Below are 24,512 nucleotides of genomic sequence, written 5' to 3' on the forward strand. Positions count from 1 at the left end.
GATATCTGCTTTCTCATCAGTATAGGGCTGTGTTATAACCTTTTTTTAAAAAAAAAGATTTATTCATGCATACAAGAATGGGGTACAAGCCAGATGCAAGGGAAGGTGAGAGGATTCACCAGAGACAGAGCAAGGAGCAGAACAGGCAGATCTACTGAAATACACTGCTGAGGGGAGTAGCGGGCAAGACAGGAGAGGTCTGCCATGCCATGTGGGATTCCCACCGGCTGGCTGGGATTGAACCTGCACTGCAGAGGCTGCGAACAGCTTCACAGTGCTGTGCTCAACCACCTGCGCCACCAGGGGAGGCCCTGTGTTCTAACCTTTTAAAATTAAGACATAGTAGTCTATCTCACCATTCTGAACTCAACCTAGGCTACCAGAAGGGGAATGGGTCCCAATAGACTATAGTGAGGGTTATGGGTGCTGGTCACATACATCTGAAGAGGTGTGAACCCACATCTCTGAATATATGCAATGTTGTAAACCAATGTTACCTAAATCATGCAATTAAAAAAAATTAAAACTTTGTCTTGAAGCAACATTGGTTTAGAATTTACAGGTTTTATGTATACATCATTATAAATGAAAATCTATCACATTATGTTTGAAACAAATTCCATCCTTCACCATACAGTTAAGCCATTTTACCCAATGACCCACCCTTCTTCCCTTAGTTTGTTCTTATAGTCTAAGACTATTTTTGTTTTGTTTAAATATTTGAGTATGATATTGGCTGTGGGCTTGTCATGTATGAACTTTTTTTTTCCCATAGCGGTTATTGAAACTTGTCCAAGGCTTTATGTTTAGGATCATATGATTTTTGTCTTTTTATTGATGTGGTCTGTTACATTAAGAAATGTGCATGTGTTGAACCAGTCTTGGTTTCAGGAGTAAATGCAACTTGATCATGGCATATGATTATTTTAAGATGTTTTTATATTCAATTTGCTAATATTTTGTTGAGGATTTTTGTATCTGTGTTCATCAGAGGTATTGGCCAATGGCTTTCTTTTTTAGTTATGTCTTGGGTTTCAGAATCGGGGTAATGCTGGTCTTATAGAATGTTAGATGTTTTTCTTACATTCCAATTTTATGGAAAATCTTGAGATGATGGTATTCAACCTTTGAAGGTTTGGTAAAATTCACCTGTGAGGCCAATCTGACCCTGAGTTTTTAGAGATTTATTATCATTTGATTGCTGTTTATCTTACTCATGATCAGTCTATTTAGATTTTCTATACCTGATTCAGTATTTAAATTATATTTCTTAGAATGCATGCATTTCATCTAGATTATCCAATTTGGTGCCATGTAAGTATTCATAATATTTTCTTGTGATCCTTTGTGTTTCTCTAATATCTATTGTAACCTCTCTCGTTTCCAATTTATTTAAATTTCTCTATTTGTGAGTCTGCCTAAAGGTTTGTCTATTTTCATAATTCTTTTCAAAGAACCAACTATTGTTTTCATGATCTTTTGATTTACCTTTTGATATGTACTTATTTATTTTCACTCTTAATTTTGATTTTCTTCCTCCTACTGACTTTTACCTTCACATTTCTTCTATTTCTAGTTCCTTTGGGTACGAGCTCATACATTTTGAACTTTTTCTTGTTCCCTTAGGTAGATATGTGTCTCTATAAACTGCTCTGTTAGAACCTATGGGGTACAACAAAAGCTGAACTAAGTCATGTGCCTATTTTCATTTGTCTGCAGGTTTTATTGCAACTTTGATTTCCTAAGAAGCCTAATAGTTGTCCATTAGCATGTTGTTTACTCACCATGTATTCGTGGTATTGTCCTCTTTTAATTGACTTCTGGCTTCATACCATTGTGATATGAAGAGATGTTTGCTACAATTTCAATTTTCATTAACACTTGTTTTATCTTCCATTATTTCTCAAGACATGAAAATTTCTTTTGGACTAAGTTCATGTTATTGGGAAAAATTTCAAATTGTCATCTTGATAATTCATTTTAATGGATTTTTACAGACCATTTTAGAACATCATCTTTATTGGTTAATGAGGCTATGAAGGGCTCCAATTTTGTAACCAGGAAAAGTTGATGGTAATGTCACTGAATTTATCACTAAATATAAATTTAGAATTAGTTTTGTTCCATAGTTCATCTTTCCTTTTTCCTTTACCTCTGCCTCCTTTCTTCTCTCTTTTATAAGTAATTTAAATTGGGCATCCTTTCCTAAAAGTTTATTTCTTATTTACTAATGTTTATTTATAAATCTACTTAAACAATCAGGTGTGGACTATAATATATGATGCTGAGCTAAAATGCTAAATTCCACATTACAAAACTCTCACACTTTCCTTAGGAAATTCAAATACTTCTTGTGATATGTGACTATTTGGTAAGATCTACTGGATGTCCTCGTCAGACTTTACATTTAATACTGCTTTTTAAATTAAAAATCATTCATTTAGAAGTTTTAATATGCTCTTATGACACCTTCAAAGAATCTAAGCATTTTCTGGACCACTAGCCCAGTGCTTCCTATTAGAATTCCTCATACCCGAAAAAAATAACATGTAAAATATATGAATTACAGAGATATTTTAAGTTTAATATTAAATATTAAACTCTTAGATTTTATTCTTTGCTATTTTTATCTGACATTTATTAGGAAGGATATACCTCTCAGTAATGCAGTAATTTGAAAACGAATGTAAAAATAAAATTGTCAGGCCAAGAAACAAACGTTAATAGCTATTAATTAGAACACATTGGAAAGGAATAGGCATGAATGCAGAAAATTATTGAACTTATTCATAAAGAGCAAATACTAATTTATTCTAAGTTGTTAGTGTTAATAAAATCTGCAGCAGTGGACAAATCAATGTTAATTGAATTCTAAAAGGAACTCTTGCAGGAAACAGCTTTCACTATTATGAACAGTGCATCTGTATAAAAAGGCAACATTGAAATTAAATACAATTTAATTCAGTCCTGAATATTTTTATTAACATCAAAAATGATAGGCAGAGTTAAGAAATTATATGCACCCTTAATACTACATTCTTTTCTTTCCAACTCTTAGCAAACATTTGCACTTGTAACAAAGTTAGAAGTATTTTTAGTGAACCCTCCAAAATCTGCCACCTAGATTGTAGTTGGTAGATTGTAGGTGGTAATTAACAAAATGTAGATGTATACCATCAACAACATATTACTGTACTTAATCACACTAATCTATCCCTCTATCCACTCATCAATGAATTAATTTTTTCTACTCATTTCAAGTAAATTACAAGCATCTCAATTTCCTAGAATACTTTGGACACAATTTTTCTACAAAATTTATATAAAGTTGAGTGCACATATTTTAAGTGCAGTTTCCTGAGTTTTGATTAATACATAAACTTGTGTTTCCCAAACCTCCATCAAAATAAAAACATTACCATCCATCCACTCCAGAATGTCACCTCACTTTTGTCTCTATCAATATATCACCACCCAAGATACCAGTTCATGTTTTTCTACCACAATGCTGCACATCTATTTTTTTTTCTTTTTTTAAAGATTTATTTTTTATTCATACAAGAACTGGGGTACAGGTCAGAGGTATAGGGGTGAGAGGATTTCACCAGAGATAGAGTATGGAACAGAATTGGCAGACTGACTGAAATACACTGCTGAGGGGAGTAGCGGGAGAGTCAGGAGAGGTCTATTGTGCCATATGGGTAGCCCCCTGGCCAGCTGGGGATGGAACTCATGCTGCAGAGGCTCTGGATAGCTTCACAGTACTGTGCTTATTAATCTCTTGCACCACCAGGGAGGCCCAATGCTACACATTTCTGAAAGTGATTAAACAGGAATTAAAATACATTCAACTGTTGGACTTCTGTTTTCCAAAGATGTTAATAATAGTCTCTCTTCAAAAGAAAAATATTTTAAATATGCTTGTACTTATAGTTAATTAAAAATTTAAAGATTTAAAAATTATTTAAAGGGAGTTTGCATTCATGAGGTGATTGAATGAAGGCATTTGGCAATTTCCATCAAATCTCAGATAGCTGTCAAGTTACATGCATTGTGCATAGATGAACCATGGTCTTGTCACTAGTTGGACATTTTACAGTTAGATTCAGTTTTGAAATTGCCAATTAATTCAATACCAGTCTCATAGTGGATACATAGTAAATCTTTAAGTAGAGTAAAAGAATAAATGAGAGAATAACAGAATAAATGAGGAGAGAATCAATGTTTGCTATTTATTTAGGAATATGATAGTGGAATGTTGCATGTTTTAAATTACCTTGGTTTTTAAAAATCAATCCTGCAAGCTAGGTATGCTTTGCCAATACCTTATACATCATAAATGCTCAGCACATCACTGTGACTGCTAACATACATCAATATAACTGTTAAAATGCACAAACTCTAACTTACTAAAAAGTTTTAATCCCAGGAGCATCAGAACAATAATTACATTACTTATCTTTAATAGACTAAACACTAACCTTTTTATATCTCAGTAGCCTCTCTTTGTCTAAACCAGAACTGCTTAGGAAATTTTTTATGTATATAAGCCATTGGTATTTGATAAACAGTTGTTGCTTTATTCTAAAAATTGGAAAACTTAACTATCTCAGGGTAAGATTTCTTCTAGAAATGGTAAGTAGAAAAAGTTACTGAATTTCTGATATATGGGATATGAAAAGTTTGTAGTACTTTTTACTAAAGGCAATTAAATTTTAATCTACTTTGGAAATGCCATGGGGATTTATGAGGTTATGCATCTTCAAAACCCAAGCTGATACATAAATTTTAATCAGAATCGAGGGAGACCAGATCTGGACTTCCAATGTAAAATATTGTTGACATAGAACAAATGATACTGCCTTTTCCTACTTTCTATTTAAATAGCATTAACAGAGGGGGAAATAAACAAAAACAAATGATATACAAAATAATGCTAAACAACTGCTAAACCATTAACAAAAACTTCAGATAAAGATTTGTTAAAATCTGGAAATAATTTCTGCTAACTGTAAGGCACAGGACCACGCAGATTAATGCAGAGATCCAAGAAATATTTATTTAGCACTTAGTCCTCAGGCAAAATAGGAAATCCCCAAATGCTCCATACCTACACTTAGGGCATTTTATCTTGATTGTTGATTACTGATGAGGCCAGCAATTTGTTTGTTTTGCAGTAGCAATTTAAAATATGTATTGCCCAGAATTTATTCAAGTATAATCACTTTAACTGATTGGAAGATTATATATTTTATTTTTTAAACTTAATTGTATATTTTTTACATTATTGTTCATTTTTGTACAATTCATGCTTCCTTCTCTCAGGTGTCCCCATAAATTCCCACCACCAATTCACCCATGCACCATCACCATAGTCCCTTGTCTTCTTCCCTTCCCTGTTTGGATCCCTCACCCTCCCCTCCCCTGCAAAATGTCTGGTTTATAGTTGCCTGTTCATTTTTTTTTTTATTCTTTACCTGAACCCTTTTTTGTTTCCCCTATATTCCTTCTATAAGTGCAACCATCCAAAATTTTTCTTTTCCTTCTGGCTTATTTCACTGAGCATAATCCCTTCTAGCTCCATTCAAGTTGTTGTGAAAGGCATGAGTTTATCTTTTTTGATTGATGAATAGTATTCCATTGTGTATATATACCATTTCTTCTTGATCCAGTCATCTGTTTTTTTGGGCGTTTGGGTTGTTTTCATATCTTACCTATTGTAAATAGTGCTGCAATAAGCATAGGGGTGTAGGTATCTTTTTGAATTAATCTTTTGTGTCCTAGTAGTGGAACTGCTGAATATATGGAAGCTCCATTTTTAGTAGCTTGAGGAACCTCCACACATCTTTTCATAATGATTGGACCACTTTGCATTCCAACCTGCAGTGTAGGAGAGTTCTTTTTTTCCCCCACATCCTCGCCAATATTTGTTGCTAGTTTTTTTTAACATTTGCCATTCTCACTGGGGTAATTTCATATCTCGTTATGGTTTTGATTTGCAGTTCCCTGATTATAAGTGATGCTGAGCATTTTTTCATATACCTGCTAGCCATTTGCATGTCCTCTTTGGAGAAGTCTTTTTAGCTTGTCTGCCCATTTGACTGGATTTTTTACTTTGTTGAGTCATGAGAGTTCTTTGTATGTTTGTGCTCAGTCTCTTATCAGTTGTATGGAGTGGAAAAATTTTCTGCTAATCAGTAGGGTGTCTATTTTGGTTAATGTCTCTTTTGTTGTACAGAAGCTTTTCAGTTTGATGTAGTCTCAGCTGTTTACCTTTTCATTCACTTTCTTTGCTTTGGGGAAATGAGTCTTTAAAGATGTTACTGAGATGTATGTCATAGAGTGTTTTGCCTATATTTTCTTCTATAGATTTTATGGTTTCAGGACTTATGTTCAATTCTTTTTTTTTTTTTAATAGAGGCATGTTTTATTTATTTGTTTGTTTGTTTGTTTTTTGTTTATACATGCACTGAGTACAGTCAGAAGCGCGGGAGGGTGAGAGAATTCACCAGAGCCAGAGCGAGGAGCAGAGCAGGCAGAAGGACTGAAGTACACTGCTGAGGGGAGCAGCGGGCGGCAGGGGAGGTCTGCGCACCATGTGGGACCCTCCTCCGGTAGCCAGGGAGAAGCCGGGGATCGAGCGGGCGCTGCAGAGTCTGCGGGCAGCTTCGCAACCCAGCGCTCAACCGCTGCGCCACCGGGGAGGCCCTGTTCAATTCTTTTATCCATTTTGAGTTGGCTTTTGTGCATGGTGTAGTAGTCTAGTTTCATTCTTTTGCATGTGGTGGTCCAAATTTCCTAGCACCATTTATTGAACAAACTGTCCTTGTTCTTTGCATATTCTTTGCTCCTTTTGTCAAAAATTAGTTGTCCATGTGGCTTTATTTCTGGGTTTTCTATTAAATTCCATTGGTCTGTGTGTCTGTTTTTGTTCCAGCACCATACTGATATAATTATTATGGCTTTTTAGTATACTTTGAAGTCTGGGCATCTGATACCACCATTCTTTTTCTAGTCAGGAGAACTTTGCCTATTTGAGGTTTTTTTGAGGTGCCATATGAATTTCATCATTATTCTATTTCTTTGAAGAATGAAGATTATATATTTGAAAAGAGGCAGTGGCTCCTGGTGTTGATTTTTGTCATTTGAAGAGTCAACTGATAGAAATGAATTAAATGGTTCTAGTATGTGAATTATATTGACTGTAGAAAAGAATATTTTAAATATTTTTAAACTGAATCCTTCTATAAATATGAGTATGATATCTATCACTAGAACTCGGATTCATTATTTGACTAAAACCCTATAAAGATGCCTCAGTTGTAATATGATTTGAAAATCTTTATGTGCTGATTTATCTGGAATAAGTATATTACTTTCTTTACATTTATTGCAATTCTTTGAGTAAAATAGAACATCACCATCATTTCTCTGGAAATTTAATTTAGTCTGTTCAATGAATAATTTCTAATTCCTTGTTCTTAAATATTAGACCTCTGATTTCCTTATTTATCTTGGTAACATAAATATGTTGATTATATCATTATAATTTATACTGCAAGTATAAATAGACAAAAGTGTTTCAGTGAGCAACAAAAAATGAACAATAGTCAGAATAATGTATAAATATTTATTTATACCAACCAAATTCCTTGGAAATAAAGGTAAAGGAAGGAAGAAATAAATAGATCTCTCTTCCTGTCAGCTACTTCCCCCCCCCCCCCCCCCGGGAACTTGTTGAAGAAATACATTTCACTAGAGGATTTTATTAGGTAATTAGGTAACAGAGTAATTGGGCAGGAAGTGATAAAGAAATATTAGGATTAATACAAAATTAATACAAAATTACTCACTAAACCATTTTCAATATAAATACAAAATCTCCTTCATTTGGGTAACCATTTGTAGACAATGTGGAGGCATGTACTCTGTGAGTTGCACTGGCTGGAAAAGGGAACACTTGCAGTATTGGATTTGTATTGTAGACAGCATTTCAAGGAACAAGTCATAAAAATCCCCCATAGCAGCTATAAGGAAGCTAAAATGAATCCAACATTTAGAATGCTGTCCAGATGGACTGTTGAAGAGAAGTGTAGTCTTATGTTGCTGGTATTTGATAAATAGGAGGAATTGAACAGAAATGAACTGAAAGTCCATGGTTTCGTGATTACTGCCAACTCTTGAGTGTTGCAACAATCCTCTCCACTCTTGGTGTGGAAAATTTTGTCTTTCCGGAATGGGAAATCACTTCGCCTTTGCTTCTGAAGGCAAAGATAACACCATAGCATCTAGGAAGACCAGAGCCTGTTATCAAATTGGCTGCTCTTTGTAATGTCTAATCTCAACAGCCTTTTTTTCAGCAAGTTTTCTCTTCAAAAGAGTTTACTTTCTTAATTGTTCTGCCTTACTCTGTGCAGGTGGGTCCCTTGTTAGATGTTGTGTAACTGTTAGGAAAGGATATTTAAGACATCGGGCCTCCCCAGTGGTGCAGTGTTTGAGCGCTGGGCTGCAAAGCTGCCCACAGCCTCTGCAGTGCCGGTTTGATCCCTGGCCACTGGCGAGGGTCCCACATGGCGCGCAGACCTCTCCTGCCGCTCCTGCTGCTCCCCTCACCAGTGTACTTCGTCAGTCTGCCTGTTCTGCTCCCCGCTCTGGCGAATTCTCTCACCCTTCTGCGCTTCTGACTGTACCCAGTGCTTGCATAAATAAATAAATATTTTTTAAAAAAGGATTTTTAAGACATGTTCTGATAGTGGTAAGATTAACTCTGCCATTACTCTTGTTTGCTGTAACCTCTTATTCTTTCTTATGAGATGGACCAGATAAACTCTACTAGTAACGAGCCCCCAGAGGAAAAGTGTGGCTGGCAGGATATGTGACGACTTCTACAAAGTCTTCAATCATGCAACAGCTACAGAAATGTGTCTGTGGCTCTCTTAGCCATCCCGATGACATCTTCCTACAGGGCGAGTGTGATCCTGGACAGCGAGTCTTGGCAGCTGTATGGGAAATGAAGATAGATGTTTTGTATAAAGAGGGCTATAAATGAATAACATCTCTATCTCATGTTGTGCTTTCTGCCTTAAAGTCAACTTTGTTTTATATTATTAGAACACTAGCTTTCTATGAATTAGTGCCTACATAATACCTTTTCTTTACCTTTTTGCTTGTGTCTTCATATTTAAGATGTCACTTAGAAGCAGCATATAGTTTTTTTTTGTTTGCTTTCAGTTGAAGTGTGATCTTGCATTTGATATAATTACTAATATATTTGGCCTTGTATCCACCACCTTACTCTTTTGACTTGTTTTCCTAGTTTTCTTTTCTATAACATGAGTCTCATACTTTAACTACTTTTTAGCAGGTACTCTAGAGATTACAATATATATCCTTGACTTACTATGATTTATTATATTCACTTCTTCCATGATAGTGCTTAAACCTTGTAACAATTTAAGTCCCTGTAGTTCCTGACAACTCCACTCTAGTGGTTGCTAATTCTACATATACTTAATATCATCTATGATAGAATATCACCACTTTCTAGAGTCAATATTCATTTAGTGGCATTCTTCTTATCAGCCCCCCTTTTTTTTGCTCTTTAGTCTTAATGCATTTTTTAAATTTTTATATTCCCCATACATTGCGACCCCCTTATTTTGACCCCAATCCCTCCCCTCCCTGCTCCACACCTCCCGTAGAGTGTCTCAGGTTCATAGTTGTTTATTGATTTTGATTTTTAATTTCTTATTCTTTTTCCTGGTCCCTTATTTAAGTTTTCTAGATTCCTGCTATGAGTGAGACCAATTAATACATTTTGAATCTTTATCTCAGATCAACTTTATTCTACCTAAAAACATTTAGTAGCGATTTCAGTGCAGGTCTGCTGGGGGAAACTTCACTGTTTACCTGAGATACCACTTATTGCCATTTTTTTTTTTTGAAGAATATTTTTAGAGGATGTAGAAATATAAGTGACAGTTATTTTCTCCTAGCACTTTAATATCTGTAGTCTATTCTATTTTGGATTTCCTCTTTTATGGTAGAGGCTATTGTCATAATATTGGTTCTTTAAATATAGTGTTCATTGGTATGGAGATTTCTTAAAAATCTAAACATGGAAATACCATATGACCCAGAATGGCTCTCCTAATATTTATCTGAAGAATATGAAAGCACTTATTCAAAAAGAATGTGTACACCCCTAAGCTCATAGCAGCATTATTTACTAGCTAAGACATGGAACTAACCTAAATGTCCACAGATGACTGCCTGGTTAATAAAGTTACTGTATATAGATGCATCGGAACACCAACTACTCAGCTATGAAAAATAATGTAATCTTCCCTTTTGTAACAACATGGATGCAACTTGAGACTATTATGCTAAGCAAAGAGAGTCAGAAAGTAAAAGACAATTGTTGGATGATTTCTACCATATGTGAAATATATATAACTAAGACAAATGGACTAACAAATCCCAACAAAAAGAACCCTTACCGTCTGTGAAAAATAAAATGTTTACTAGAAGGAAAGTGGGGTATGGGAGGCAATAGTAACCAGAAACCTGGGAGGTAGGTGAGGTAAGATCCCTACACACACAGATGGGGGTGCATTCTGAAAATATGTATAGTTTTGTAAATTAATAAAATTTTAGTGAATAATAAGGAACATGATTTTTTCAATCTGACTGATTTTAAGTGTACCTTGTTGACTTTTCCATGATTTTGCTCGATGTTACTATGAAGTTCCCTTTGTTTACCTTTTTTAGAGTTTGAATAGGTTATTGTATCTGCTGTGGACCTCTCATAACAGTTTTGAAAGAGCCTTGATGATTATCTCTTCCAGCATTGCCTCCTCTCTAGTTCTGCTTCCTTTTCTTATGAACATTAAATTACACACGTTAGACTTTCCCATGATGTGCTATATTTTACATCTGTTTTTTTTTTTCTGTCTGATTTGGATATTTTTTTTTGTCCTCCACTTCATTAATGTGGTGCATGTCTATTCTCTAAAACCCATTTTAAACAAATTTTATTTTTAACTTTTGGAATTTTCATTTGACTTTTTTAGATTCTAATCCTCTGGCATAATTATCTATTTTTTTTCCTGTATATTCTCTTCTTACTCTATATTTTTAATCATAGCTCTCATGGAGTCCCTGCTTGTTAACTCTAATATCTTGATCATTTGTGCATCTCTTTTCATTGTCTATTTTTTTCCCTTTTGGTTTTTGGTCACAGTTGCTTACTCAGAATGATTTGTTTTTGCTTTGCCTTCTTTTTTTTTTTTTAATTCCAGAGAGCAAAAAAAATAAATTATTGACACTCTAGATAATATTATCCTTCTCTAGAGAGGCTACACCTTTTCATCTTTTGCCAGACAGGAGATGGGTAACCTTTCCCCACCAGGGACTAAGCTGAAGGGTGGTGGTAGGACAGTTTTGATGAGGTTCTGTCCTATGGCTCGCCACTGTTTTTAACTGAGAGCCTCTGTGTTTATAAGGGCCCCTTTCTATGACAGTAAATAAACTTAAATCCTGCCTTGTTAATGACATGACTCTGTAAAACACCACTGTGCTATTAGTGACCTTCTGCTGACCTTATTAACATATTGCCCTGTGTGCTTTTGATAGTCATCTAGTATCTTAAAAGGAAAACTAGCTAGTCAGCTTTCCCTTCTTCCCTTCTGAGATCTTAGTGCCTTGAATCTCCAATTTTGCCTCTTTTATTACTCAGGAGTACAAAAGCTCTGCTGCTTTTTTCTATCTACAGAAAGCCTCTCTCAAGCTAATCCAAAACCAATTATTTTCAACTTCTAAATGCCCCCAGAAATAGAGCAGCTCTACAATATCAGGCTCACTTCACCAATATTCCCTTCATTAGAATCTTATACTTTTATTCCTATTTATTTCAATAACAGCCTTTATACACATTTTTTGTAATCCATTGCTCCTAGCACCTAGCACTTGGTGGGATCATTGGTCTATGCAAGCTGCTTCATTATATTATGACTTTATTCATTCAAAATATCAATAGTGACCATCAGATCTGGTACAAGCTGGTCCATGTTGGGGATAGAATGAACCTAAGACTGATTGCTAGGGTTACATTCTAGTGCAAGGAATTATACTATTAAAGTATAAAATAAGGGCATTCCTGGTGGCACAAGGGATTGGGACGCAACCTATGAAGCTGTCCACAGTCACTGCAACATGAGTTCGATCCCCAGCCAGGGAACTACCCACATGGTGCAGCAGTCCTCTCCTGACTCACCTGCTGCTCCCCTCAGCAGTGTATTTTGGTCAATCTGCCTGTTCTGTTCCCCACTCTGTCTCTGGGGTACAGGCCAGAAGTGTGGGGGTAAATCCTCTCACCCCCACACTTCTGGCCTGTACCCCAGTTCTTATAAGCATAAATCTTTAAAAAAGTATAAAATAAAATGTTAATTGTCAGATGGCATAGATCTAAGCTCTATGAAGAAGATAAAGGGGATAGAAGGTGATGCTGTCATTTCATATGGGGTGTTCAAATGTCTGCCTGGTGAGGAGACATTGGTGGTGATGTATGTAAAGTTAATAGAGAGCCACATGTATTTCTGGAAAGTGTGTGGTGACAGAAGGAATAGTGAGTGCAATGCTAAAGGCATTTGGAGGAACCAGGTGTGTTTGTTGCAAAATGATATGGTGAAAAGTAGTTAGAGATGACAGAACTAGCAATTGGTATATCGCAACTGATCATTTCAGAGTTTGTATTTAGAGAGATATTTTATTTTAACCTGACAGAAAAAGGAAGCTATTCAGGGGCTGGTTAAGAGGAGGGAGAGACATATTCTTATACTTAAAATGATAACTTTGGTTTTGCTTCTTTCCAAATAGTGTATGAGAGACTAGTTGAATCTTTTGTAATCATGCAAGTGAGGAATGATTGTGGGTCAGGAATCTTTTGTCCTGTTTTATTGAAAATAATTGACATGCATCACTTTAGAGCTTACAAAATGATTCAATGATGAATATATTTATATTCAGCCAGTATGCATTGTCTCATAGATACAATAAAAAGAAAAAAATTTCCTTATGGGGACTCAACAAAAACAAAATAAACAATCCAGTCAAAAAATGGGTAAGAGCTAAATAAAAGGACATTTTCCAAAGAGGAAATGCAAATGGCCAACAGGCATATGAAAAAATGTTCAACATCACTTGTAATCAGGGAAATGCAAATCAAAACCACAATGAGATACAACCTCACACCAGTGAGAATGGCACATATTAAAAAAAACTAGCAACAAATTTTGACGAGGAGGTGAAGAAAAAGGAACTCTCCTGCACTGCTGGTGGGAGTGCAAACTGGTCCAACCACCATGGAAAGCTGTGTGGAGATTCCTCAAACTATGAAAAATGGAGTTTCATTATGACCCAGTAATTCCACTCCTAGGACACAAAACATTAATTCAAAAAGATACCTGTACCCCTATGTTTATTGCAGCACTATTACAACAGGTAAGATATGGAAACAACCCAAATGCCCCAAAATAGATGACTGGATCAAGAAGAAGTGGTATATACACACACCGAAATACTATTCATCAATCAAAAAAAGATAAACTCATGCCATTCAGAGCAACATGGATGGAGCTGGAAGGGATTATGCTCAATGAAATAAGCCAGATGGGAAAAGAAAAATCAAATGGTTTCACTTATAGGAGGAATGTAGGGGATCCAAATAAGGGATCAGGAAAAAATGAATTAAAAAACAAAATTAACAGGCAACTATTAATCAAATACACTGCAGGAGAGGGGTAGAGAAAGGGATCAAAACAGGGGAGGGAAGAGCACAAAGGACTATGGCGATGGTGCATTGGTGAATTTGTGGTGGGAATTTTACAGGGACTATACCTGAGAGAAAAAAGGATGCATTGTACAAAAAGGAATAATGATGTAAAATTATACATACACACACACATATAAATCTATATAAAATAAAGTTTTCCTTATGAGAACTCAGGATTTACTCTCAATAACTTTCCTACATATTCTACAGTAGTGTTACCTATAGTAATTATGGACATTAAATCCCTAATACTTATTGTTCTTATAACTACAAGTTTGCACCTTTAGACTAACTTCCTCCAATTTCCCTTCTCCCACCTTCCAGTTCTGATAACTCTACAAATCTGATCTTTTTCTGAGTTACTTTGTTTTTAAGATGTCACATGAGATAAATATTGTATGTATTTCTCCATCTGACATATTTCACTACCAGTAAGTTCACATGTTATCAGAAGTAGTAGAATTTCTCATTTTTTTTTATGGCTGAATAATGTTTCATTGTGTGTGTATATAGTCAGCAACTTTTGTGCCCCTCACTCCCCCACTGCTACCCTCCCTTTCTGGTTGCCTGTTTTGCAGACAGATGACAAGATTTTATAATTGGTTTGGTTTTTGTCTGACACTTTGTTATGTTTCATTATTTTATATGTGAATATTCAATTGTCCCAGCACCATATGTTGAAGAGACTGTCTTTACTCCTGGACTATTCTTGGTCCCCTTGTCGAACTTCAGCTTATTTCTGGTTTCTTCTTCCTGCTCCATCAATTTATTTGCCATCATACTCTTTTGATGACTACAGATTTATATTATAGCATGAAATCTGGAAGCATAATACCTCCTTTTTTCTTTCTCAGAATTTCTTTAGCTATGTGGGTCTTTTGTTCTTCCATGTAAATTTTAGGAGTGTTTATTCAACTTCTGTAAAAAAATGTCATTGGAATCTTGATACCGAGATTGCATTGAATTGATAGGTGCATTTAGTAGTATTGACATTTTAACAATTTTTTCAATCCATTATTTCAATCCATTTTTCAATCCATTATTTCAATCCATTATTGTTTTGATAACATTTGATAACAGTTAGATAACATTCATCGCTTTATTTAAATGTATTTCTGTGCATTCTATTTTTTTGATGTTGTTGTAGATAGAATTTAATTTAGCTTTTCAGAAATGTCTTTGTTAGTGTATGGAATTGCTACTCATTTGGTATGTTAATTTTGTACCCTGTAACATACTGGATTTATTTATTAGATTTAAGGTTTTTTCTATACATAAAATTTTCTTTATAAACTATCATGTCATCTGCAAGTTGAAACAATTTTACTTTCCAATTTTGATCATTCTCCCTTTAATTCACACACCCCCCCGCCGCTTCCTTTTCTTTTTGCCACTTTGCTCTAGCTAGGGTTTCCAGTGCCATATTGAATTAGTGCCCTTATTTTACTGATAGTGGTAGAGGAAATCCTCCAGCCTTCACTAGTGAGTATGGACTGGTTATTTATACATCTATTATATTGATGTTCCCTCTATTCCTATTTTGTTGGGCATTTATATCATGAGTGAATATAGAATTTTGTCAATTTTTTTTATGTTTATTGAGATGACCATAAGATTCTTGCATTTCCTTCTATTAATGTGATGTATCATACTGATTTCTTGTGTATGTTGAGTGAATCTCATCCTAGGCATATTATCTCATTTGATCATGGTGAATGATCCTTTTAATGTGCTACATTCATCAGGGATATTGATCTGTGTGTGTGTGCACGCGCGCGTGTGCGCATGCGCGCTGTCCTTGCACACTGTCCTTGCACGCTGTCCTTGCTTTATACTGGAACTAAGTGATATTGGCCTTAAGGAATGTGTGGGGAGCTTCCTACACTCATTTTATGAGTTTGAGTAGGAAATGTATTAAATCCTTGAAGGTTTCATAGAATTCACTGGAGATGTTCTCTAGCCCTGGGCTCTTGTTCTTAGGGAGATTTTTTTATTTCAGTTTCTGCATTTGTGATTGGAGTGTTTAACTCTTCATCTTGGTTCATAGTTAGAAGGTGTAGGAATCTAACAACGTGTACATTTCTTCTAGGTTATCCTCCTTATCTGCATAGAGATGTTTGTAATAGGTTCTTATGATTCTTTGTATTTCTGTGGTATGTTATGCCTCCTTCATTTCTGATTGTTTATTTGGATTTTCTTGATTCTTTTTTAGTAAGCCTAACTAAAGGCTTGTCAACTTTATTTTTACAAAAAGACAGCTTTTTGTATCACTAATCTTTTTGGACTTTCTGTGTTTTCTAATTATTTCTGCTCTATTTTTTCTTTCCTCTGCTGATGTTTAAATTTGTTCTTCTCTAGTTCCTTCAGCTATAGTGAGATTGTTTGAGGCTTTTCCTACTTTATTTCATGTACCTATATTGCAGTGAATATCTCTCTCATAGTAATGCTTTTGGAGTATCCCAAAGAAATGGTAGCCTCTCCATTTTTTTTAAAGATTTATTTATTTATACAAGAACCGGGATACAGGTCAGAGGCATGGGAAGGTGAGAGAATTCACCAGACAGAGCAGAGAGCAGAACAGGCAGATGGACCAAAGACACTACTGAGGGGAGCAGTAGGCGAGGCAGAAGTCTGCCACGCCACATGGGTTTCTCCCCAGCTGGCTGGGGATCAAACTCGTGCTGCAGAGGCTGTGGACAGCTTCACAGCACTGCACTTAACCCACTGTGCCACTGGGGAGGCCCTCCATATTTTTTTTAAGATTTATTTGTACAAGAACTGGGCTACAGGCCTGATGTGCAGGAGGGTGAGTCACCAGAAACAGAGAGGGGAACAGAACAGGCAGACTGATGAAACACACTACTGAGGGGAGCAGTGGGCGAGAAGGAGAGGTCTGCAGCACCATGTGGGAATCTCCCTGGCTGGCTGGAATCGAACCTGCACTGCAGAGGCTGCAGACAGCTTCACAACACTGCGCTCAACTGCCTGTGCCACCAGGGAGGCCCCTCTCCATTTTCTTTAGCCTCCCGATACTTTGATGCCCCGGAACTTGAATCTTTACAAGAAGCCCCAAACTATGATTTTGCTGGATCACAATTTTGAATTGTTGATACTATATTTCAGTGTTCAAGCAATTTAGCCAGCTGACTTCTAAGCAGTTACATCTCATTCAACAGTTTCTCTTCTCCATTAGTTGGTACAATAGATGGAACTCTGATGTAATGCTACAAAGGATTCTGAGCTATGGGACAATAGAAGATCAAGGATTAATACAAATATTAGGGGGCATTCTGCTCATCTGATATCTATTAAAAGTTTTACATAAAAATGTAGTGTATCTGTTTGTTAGGACTACCATTAACAAAATACCATAGACTAGGCAGCTTAAACAATAGGAGTTTGTTTGCCAGCCTCAGAAATGAATGGGTTTCTTCTGAGGCCTCTCAGTTTGCATCTGGCTGCCTTCTTAGGGGATCCTCAGGTGGTCTTTATGCACATAGAGAAAATACCTAGTGTCTCTGTGAAGAAATTTCCTCCTCTTATGAGGATACCAGTGAAATCTCAGTAGAGCCCACCCTAATAACCTCAGTTTGAACTTAATGTCTTAAAAACCCTATCAGTAAATAGTCCCAGTTTTGGAATATAGAAGTAGGGATTCATTAAATGCATGTTGTCTCCCAGAACTCAATTCAGTCTATAACCTGTGACAATCTGTTTTATTAACACATAACTCATTTTTAAAGGAATGAAAAAAAAAAAGTCAGAACCAGTTTGAAAACCAATACTGAAATGTGTCAAATTTGAGCAAACAAGAGCTAGAAAAATTAGTACATTGAAAACTAACATTTATTTAATTTACTTTATGGGCCAGGTATGTGATACACACACATAATATATATTATATATAATTAGTCATTTATAAAGCCCACAAGATAGGTAATATTTTCACTTCTCGGGTGTGGACATTTAGATTCTGAATTTTAATCCAATAATTTACAAAAAGCTTTAAATCTCTAGCAGTATATGAATTATCAAAATCTTCACATTCAACATGCAGTAGCCATGGCAGAGAAAACAGGGATATGCAGTATAATTTAGAATAACTTAAGTGAAAATTATTAAAATAACAAAATTACATGGGGTAGAAAAAGATAAATTACCTGTAAGAGTCATTGATTTGCTCGCATTTCTAGATTATTAAAGATAAACATATCATAATCTTTATACCATCTTTTCTAGAAAGGACAGGAAAATTTTGGTGCAAATTTTGATGAGATGGTAAAAGTTTTAATCATTTTCTCTCCAGAGTAATGATCAAGTTTGAGAAAACATTCAAATATTTGGATATTACAATCTGTCCAAATAAATTGGGTACTTAAACTGAATATTGCTAAAGTATTTTTTTAAAGTACATTTTGGAATTACCAATTGTCATCTGAACAACGCAAATCACCAGCTAATATGGCTATGTACATAAGTCATAATTTTGCTTCATTTACTTTTGTTTACTTTTGAATTCTCAGTGTTACTTTGATTAGTCATCAGGTAATGATTTATTTATAAGTCAAATATTTAACTTTAAGGCTATAGAAATGAAAGTCAGAGAAGCACCAGTACGTGTCATGTTGGCATAAATGCATCATCTAAAATAGAACTATATTCATATTAATATATTTGAAAAAATTACAAGTATATATTAAATTAGACCTATTTCACAATTACATCCTTCAACCTCTTAAAATGAGAACAACCACATTCAAGTAGATTTATAAAACATTTTAATTTTGACTGAAAATATATGCGTTATCATTAGCCCTTACCTTATACTTGAAAAACGGGAACAATTGTACAGGAAAGGCAGAGAAAGAGAAGTTACCAAATTTGAAGCTCAAGTTCCAAAATATTCAAATAAGGCAGATAAAACCTCAAGATATTTTTCTGTTTTCCAACATTGTCAACATATTAATTTTACATATTCTTCATAAACACAAATATTACCATTTACTAGGAATATTTGTACTATTTAGGGTAAAATATAAATTTCTTGCCTTATTTCACAAACTGACCTGCAGTTGTTTTTTTTTTTTTTTTTCAAAAAACTATATTTAAAGAATAAATATACTCATGGCAAACTATTTAACACCAGCAAACATAAATGATCACTATTTCACAATGAAGTAATTCATAGCATTTAATAGCATATCACTCTACTGTAATTGGACTGACTGAAGTATGGATCTTTGTATAGACAAATTCTGATAAGACGGACACCTTAAAAATAGATGGGTGTAAAAGAAATTCCAGCAGTAAAGCTGGCATTAAAGTTGAAGTTATCCATAAGATAACTTCTAATCACATGTAGCAACCCTACCAACATTTCTAAAGAAACTAATGAAAACTGCTTCCCTGATCTTAATGTAAATTATAATTAGATAATAGTGCCTGTCTTGGGAAAATCAACTCAGTGGCTGATCTTTAGGTGAAGGAAAAAATACAGGGCTTTTTCATTATTTGGCACAGAGAAGAGACTACTGCTTTATTTTATAAGATTAGACTGTGAATTGGTAGCTCCCAAATGTGTAGAATTACCAGACATTATATACTTTCAGTGAATTTTGACATTGCAAGGAAAGATTTTACCACCTTATTTCAAATAAAAAATGAGCAAAGGAAAATAACAGTGATTTTTTTCGTACCAAGAGTATGGTAAGGAGGTCTAAAAAAATTGCTTGTACATACACAGCGACAGTGCAAAAGTCCTGTGCACAGACGTCCTGTGCACACTATCTCCTCACTATAGCCCCTTCTCAGCAGCCCCTTCAAAGAACTGAAGTGTAGTGGATGTTTTCTGTGGCTGGTTCACTAACACCATAAACGAGAGTGGACAGTGTCATCATTCATGTTTGCTGGAAGAACATTACTTTTGGAAATAGTCATTAGACTATTTTGTTAAAAGCAGTTTTCTGCTTAATACTGAACGAGGATGACTCTGTACTGATCTCCCTTTAGGGCATTTGTTCATTACCTCTTTATAAAACCAAAGTGTTGATTGATAGGCAGCCACTAAAATAACTCCTCCCTACGGAGGAAGCTATGTAAACCTAATAACATAATATGGTAACTTAACATATACAAGGCTTCACAAAGTGCAAAATGTGTTACATACAGCTTCATAGGCTTCATTTAAACATGGCATTTTATACAATATAGTACAGTTTAAGATTCCTATTCATAAATTACATCACTTAAACAACTACTTTAAAAGTTTGGCCACTCAAAGTAACCCAATGCCTCTTTTACACAAATATAGAGGAACTGTACAAGGCCTTCTCAGATCAAAATAAAGTTAATCTGTAAATCAAGCTAGAGACAAATCTCCCAAACAATGAGTTACATTAGTTTTGTCTTGCAAAAAAACAAAAGAGGAAAAAAAAAAAAAAACGCTGTACATAATAAAATAATTTTTTAGACAGCTCATTTATTTCTGCAAAAGCTGCTCATCCTGTAACTCTTTTGGAAAGGTTCTTGACCGCTGAAGAACGGCACTAAGTTCTTCAATGACCTTGGATGGTAACTTGTTATCAGAGTCCAAAGTAGCTTTACAACTCCTATCCTCAGTCTTCCTCAATGTCTTTAGGCCCCTCTGGACCTTTTGTTGCCCATGGAGGACCTCAGTCTCTGTGTCCTCCAGACAATTTAAACTCCGGTGTTTCCTGGTCCGGTTTCTTAGTCTGTCATCCTTCTGCTCCAGGCAGTGGGCCACCATGGAGGCTCTCTCCTTCAAACTCTGGTCCCCATACTCTTGATCGTGCTTTTCACTCAACCGCAGCCTTTCGAGTTCTGCTCTTGCACTCTAAAAATAAAATAAATTTTCTCACAGGAAAGCAAGATTTGGCACAACTTAAGTTTAAAAAATACATTCCAAATAAGTTATTGCTTCCTGTAATAGTTATGTCGGTGACTTAAGTTCTAACTTTACGTTGACACAAGTGGCTTGTCTGAATTTATACACTGACCTTAGAGCTACAAAATCAACTGAAATGTAAACCATGGAAATTTTGACATTCAGTGAACATACTGCTTTAAAGAGGCTTTTCAGGTTATTAATGTAACTTGTCTCTTCCACTTTGACTTGGATGTACCACAGCGCCAGGGACAAAGGTGGTCTTGGGGGACATGTGAGTTGGGAAATTCTCAACTACATTCCCTTTGTCTCATAATATATGTTAAGATATTATGCTGAGAGGTATTATGGCAGAGAAATCTGAAATTCATTTTCTACTCTTAAAATACTTGACTAGTGAAATCTTTCCTTCTATCAGAATTCCAGACATATATAATTATATATTGAAAGCCACTATTGTCAGAGGGCTAGAATTCCCATTCAGTGAACTTTAATGGTCTACCAGAAATAACTGTAGAGCAACCCCTGCAAGGGTACACAGGTACTTTCTTAACTAGTATTCAGGATGTCTTGTGACCCGGCAATTGTAGAGAAGAAGACTGAACAGAGAATACAATATATTGGCGGAAAAAAAAAAAAAAAACAGAAAATTCATTCAGTACACTAGATCAGGGTATAGGTAGGGATGGAAGGGGAAAAGTTACTCTTTTCACACAAGAGTTGAAAATGCCCTCTTAGTAAAAGTTACAAAGCAGAAATCTCAGATTTTTAAAAAGATGTCACAAATGTTTGAAAGGGAGAGAGTGAAAACTCTAAGTGGTAAAGTAATATATTAACTACAGGTGTCTGATATTCAGAAGACACGGCATCACCTTTTTCTATTAAAAAGCACTTCCACTTTCTACTATCCAGGAAAAGTTATTCATCCTTGTGATTGTCTGACACCTGCTCAGTCAAACTCAGTGCAGGGGTTTGCTTTTTTTTTTTCTGATTTGTCTCTGAAGTGTGAACTGGGTACACACATTTTAGAATAGAAGAAATTTTCAACAAATATTTTTAAATAGTGCTTTAAAGCTAAATGTGTAATTAGTGTCAGCAGATTCAGACATGCAATTATAGCAAATTCAAGCTGAACATTTTCATAAACTTGTATAATTTTGCAATTTAGAATTTTCAGGTAATAACCATAATCTTAATATTTGTACTCAAACCAAAGGGAAGAACTACTTAGAATGTCATGTCAAAATCAGACAGTCATGATGGTTTCAGTTAACTGTGACCTGAACAAAATTTTCCACTTTTACCATCTTTATGTGGATTTTAACAAAATAAAAACAATGAAAGCTGAAACAAAAAATCAAGTGAAAGGTGAGTGAAAAGTGTGGCTCTGATTGGGAATTTATTAATCTTATGAAAATCCATTTGGTGTCTATTACATGGGAAAAATTAAAGATCAATATAGTTTTATATATCATAGTAAACATTCTCATTCTTTCAACTATCAAAACAGCCTTTTAGAGTGCAATGTAGAATTTAGGGATCCGCTCTTAATACATGAAAAGTTGAAAATAATTTTAGGCTAAGTGACACAACCTTATGGGGACAGGTGGTAGAAATGAATTTTTAATCAAGAGAATGAGACATGGAGTCCTTTGCAGGGACAACACGGTGTGCATGAGTGTTTTGCATGCCATGGAGTGTCAGCCGAGGCCATGCACCTGGTTAAGGACAGAGTGTGTGTACTGTCCTGAAAAGACATGCTAATTCCATGTACTTGTTCATTAGTCTAAAGGCTTATTTTTTTTAGTTTACCCATGTGTTGGGTTTCTCTAAATACCATATGACCGAAATTATATGGTGTCTTATCTTTTTTCCTCCTGACTTCACTAAGCATAACACCTTCTAGGGCTTTCCATATTGTTTTCGTCATCTACCAATGGGCACTTCGGTTTTTTTGCAGCTCATGACAGTTGTGATCCTGCTGCAATAAACACTGGGTTGCATCTATCTCTGTAAAATAGCGTTTTCCTATTCTTCAGTTAAATACCCAGAACTGGATCATTCGGAATTTCTACTTTCAATTTTTTGAGGAAGCTCCATACTGATTTCCATAAACACTGCACTAATTTATATGCCCAACAACAGTGTACAAGGTTATTTCTCACCACATTCTCTCTTTAAGTTTCTTGTGTTTTGGATAACAGCCATTTTAATAGCTGTAAGGTGAAATCTCATTAGGAAAATGCAATCAAAACAGTAAGGGGTGAAGAGTTTTTTATGTGCCCATAGTCCAATCATATGTCGTCTATAAGAGTTCTTTTTATATTCCAGATATAAGTCCCTTCTTGCATCTGATTTGCAAAAAAAAAATTCTATTACGTACATTGTGAATTTTTAAATTTTATGCTCTACAACATATATTGCACCATTATTTACAATAGCCTGGAATTGGAAACGTGTGTGTGCTGTGTGGCTACACCACACTATCTCTTCATTTTCTTACAACATTGTATAAGACTAAAAGGAACAGATTCAAACCTATACAGATGTATGTTATCACGGCAAACCTCCCCCAAAGTACCAATATCCTCCATTTTGGTAACGGTTTATATTGCTTTAGGAAATATAACCATTTTCGTTACTGTTGCATGGAAAATCTTTCCATCTCTTTGTGCCTTGTTTCTTTCAATGCTCATAATGGAATTTTCCTGATGTCTTGCTGCTAGTTTATTTGCATGTAGAAGTGCCACAGCTGTGTTTGTATGTTAAGTTTACAGCCTACCACTTAACATAAGCTATTAGAAATAATACAGTAATCTGCAAATAATGAATTTTATATTCTAGTTTGGATACATTTTATACCCTTGTCTTGTTTAACTGCTCGGGCTAAGCCTTCCAGTACTATATTGAATACTACAGGACAAGTTTTCACCACTGAGTAGGATTTGGGCGGTGTCTTTTGTAGGCTTATTTTGCAGAGTTTTTATGAAAGGATGGTGAATTTTGTCAAATGTCTTTTCTAGGTTTGTGACGTCTTCCCTTTTGTTGATGTAGCACATTTATGGACTTTCATATGTGGATCATACTGGCATGTCTGGAATAAATCCCACTTGATCATGGTTTGTTTCTTTTTATGTGTTATTGAGGATTTCTACATTTATGTCCACCAGAATAGTGGTTTGTATAGTTTTGTTTGTGATATCCTTATCTAGTTTCAGAATTAGGGTAATAATTTTGGCTCATGGAATGTGCCTGGAAATTTTCCCTCCTTTCCATCTTTTATTGTGATATATTACCTCACCACATTCACAACCTAAGCACACATAATCCTCAACATAGTCCACTGGGTCCCCAACTCTTTTCAATTCTACAGTAAGATTTCTAGAGTTTGTTTTTATTTAGTTTTGTCTGTTCCTTTGTATTACTTGTTTTTCTTCTTCTGATTTATTTGGCTTAGCATAATCTCTTTCAGTTCTATCCAGGGTGTCACACATGACAAGATTAAATGTTTTTCTACAGCTGAGTACTCTTCTGTGTAAATATATATATATATATATACCATACCTGCTTTACCCACTCATCTATTTTTGGCATTTTCGATTACTTAGCTACTTTAAATAGTGCTGAAATAAAGAAATGCAGGTGTCACTTCAAATTAGTATTTTCTGCATTCATCAGGTAGATACCTAGGTGTGGAATTGCTAGATTTATTTTTAGTAGTTTGAGAAACCTCGACATTGTTTTCTGTATGTGCTAAATCAGTTCACATTCCCACTA

General features: G+C 35.2%; 1 protein-coding gene and 1 long non-coding RNA gene across 5 annotated transcripts in view; one reads left to right on the forward strand and one right to left on the reverse strand.

Annotated features, from left to right (window-relative positions):
• The window catches only part of LOC119261208 (uncharacterized), a 42,128-nt gene that overhangs the window by 10,826 nt on the left and 6,790 nt on the right, over positions 1-24,512 (forward strand). The window contains exon 2 of the long non-coding RNA XR_008549374.1: positions 23,759-23,854. This is a non-coding gene — a long non-coding RNA (uncharacterized LOC119261208). The remainder of the gene's footprint in view (positions 1-23,758; positions 23,855-24,512) is intronic.
• The window catches only part of ARAP2 (ArfGAP with RhoGAP domain, ankyrin repeat and PH domain 2), a 169,265-nt gene continuing 162,392 nt past the window's right edge, over positions 17,640-24,512 (reverse strand). For all 4 annotated transcript variants that reach the window (XM_037530434.2, XM_037530435.2, XM_054688391.1 and 1 more), the window contains one exon: positions 17,640-20,684. In XM_037530434.2, coding sequence (XP_037386331.1) covers positions 20,310-20,684 — 375 coding nt within the window. In that variant the 3' untranslated portion in view covers positions 17,640-20,309. The remainder of the gene's footprint in view (positions 20,685-24,512) is intronic.

This window comes from Talpa occidentalis, unplaced genomic scaffold, assembly GCF_014898055.3.
Source record: "Talpa occidentalis isolate TD23 unplaced genomic scaffold, MPIMG_talOcc4v2.1 talOcc4.6, whole genome shotgun sequence".
In the NCBI taxonomy this organism is placed as follows: Eukaryota; Metazoa; Chordata; class Mammalia; order Eulipotyphla; family Talpidae; genus Talpa; species Talpa occidentalis.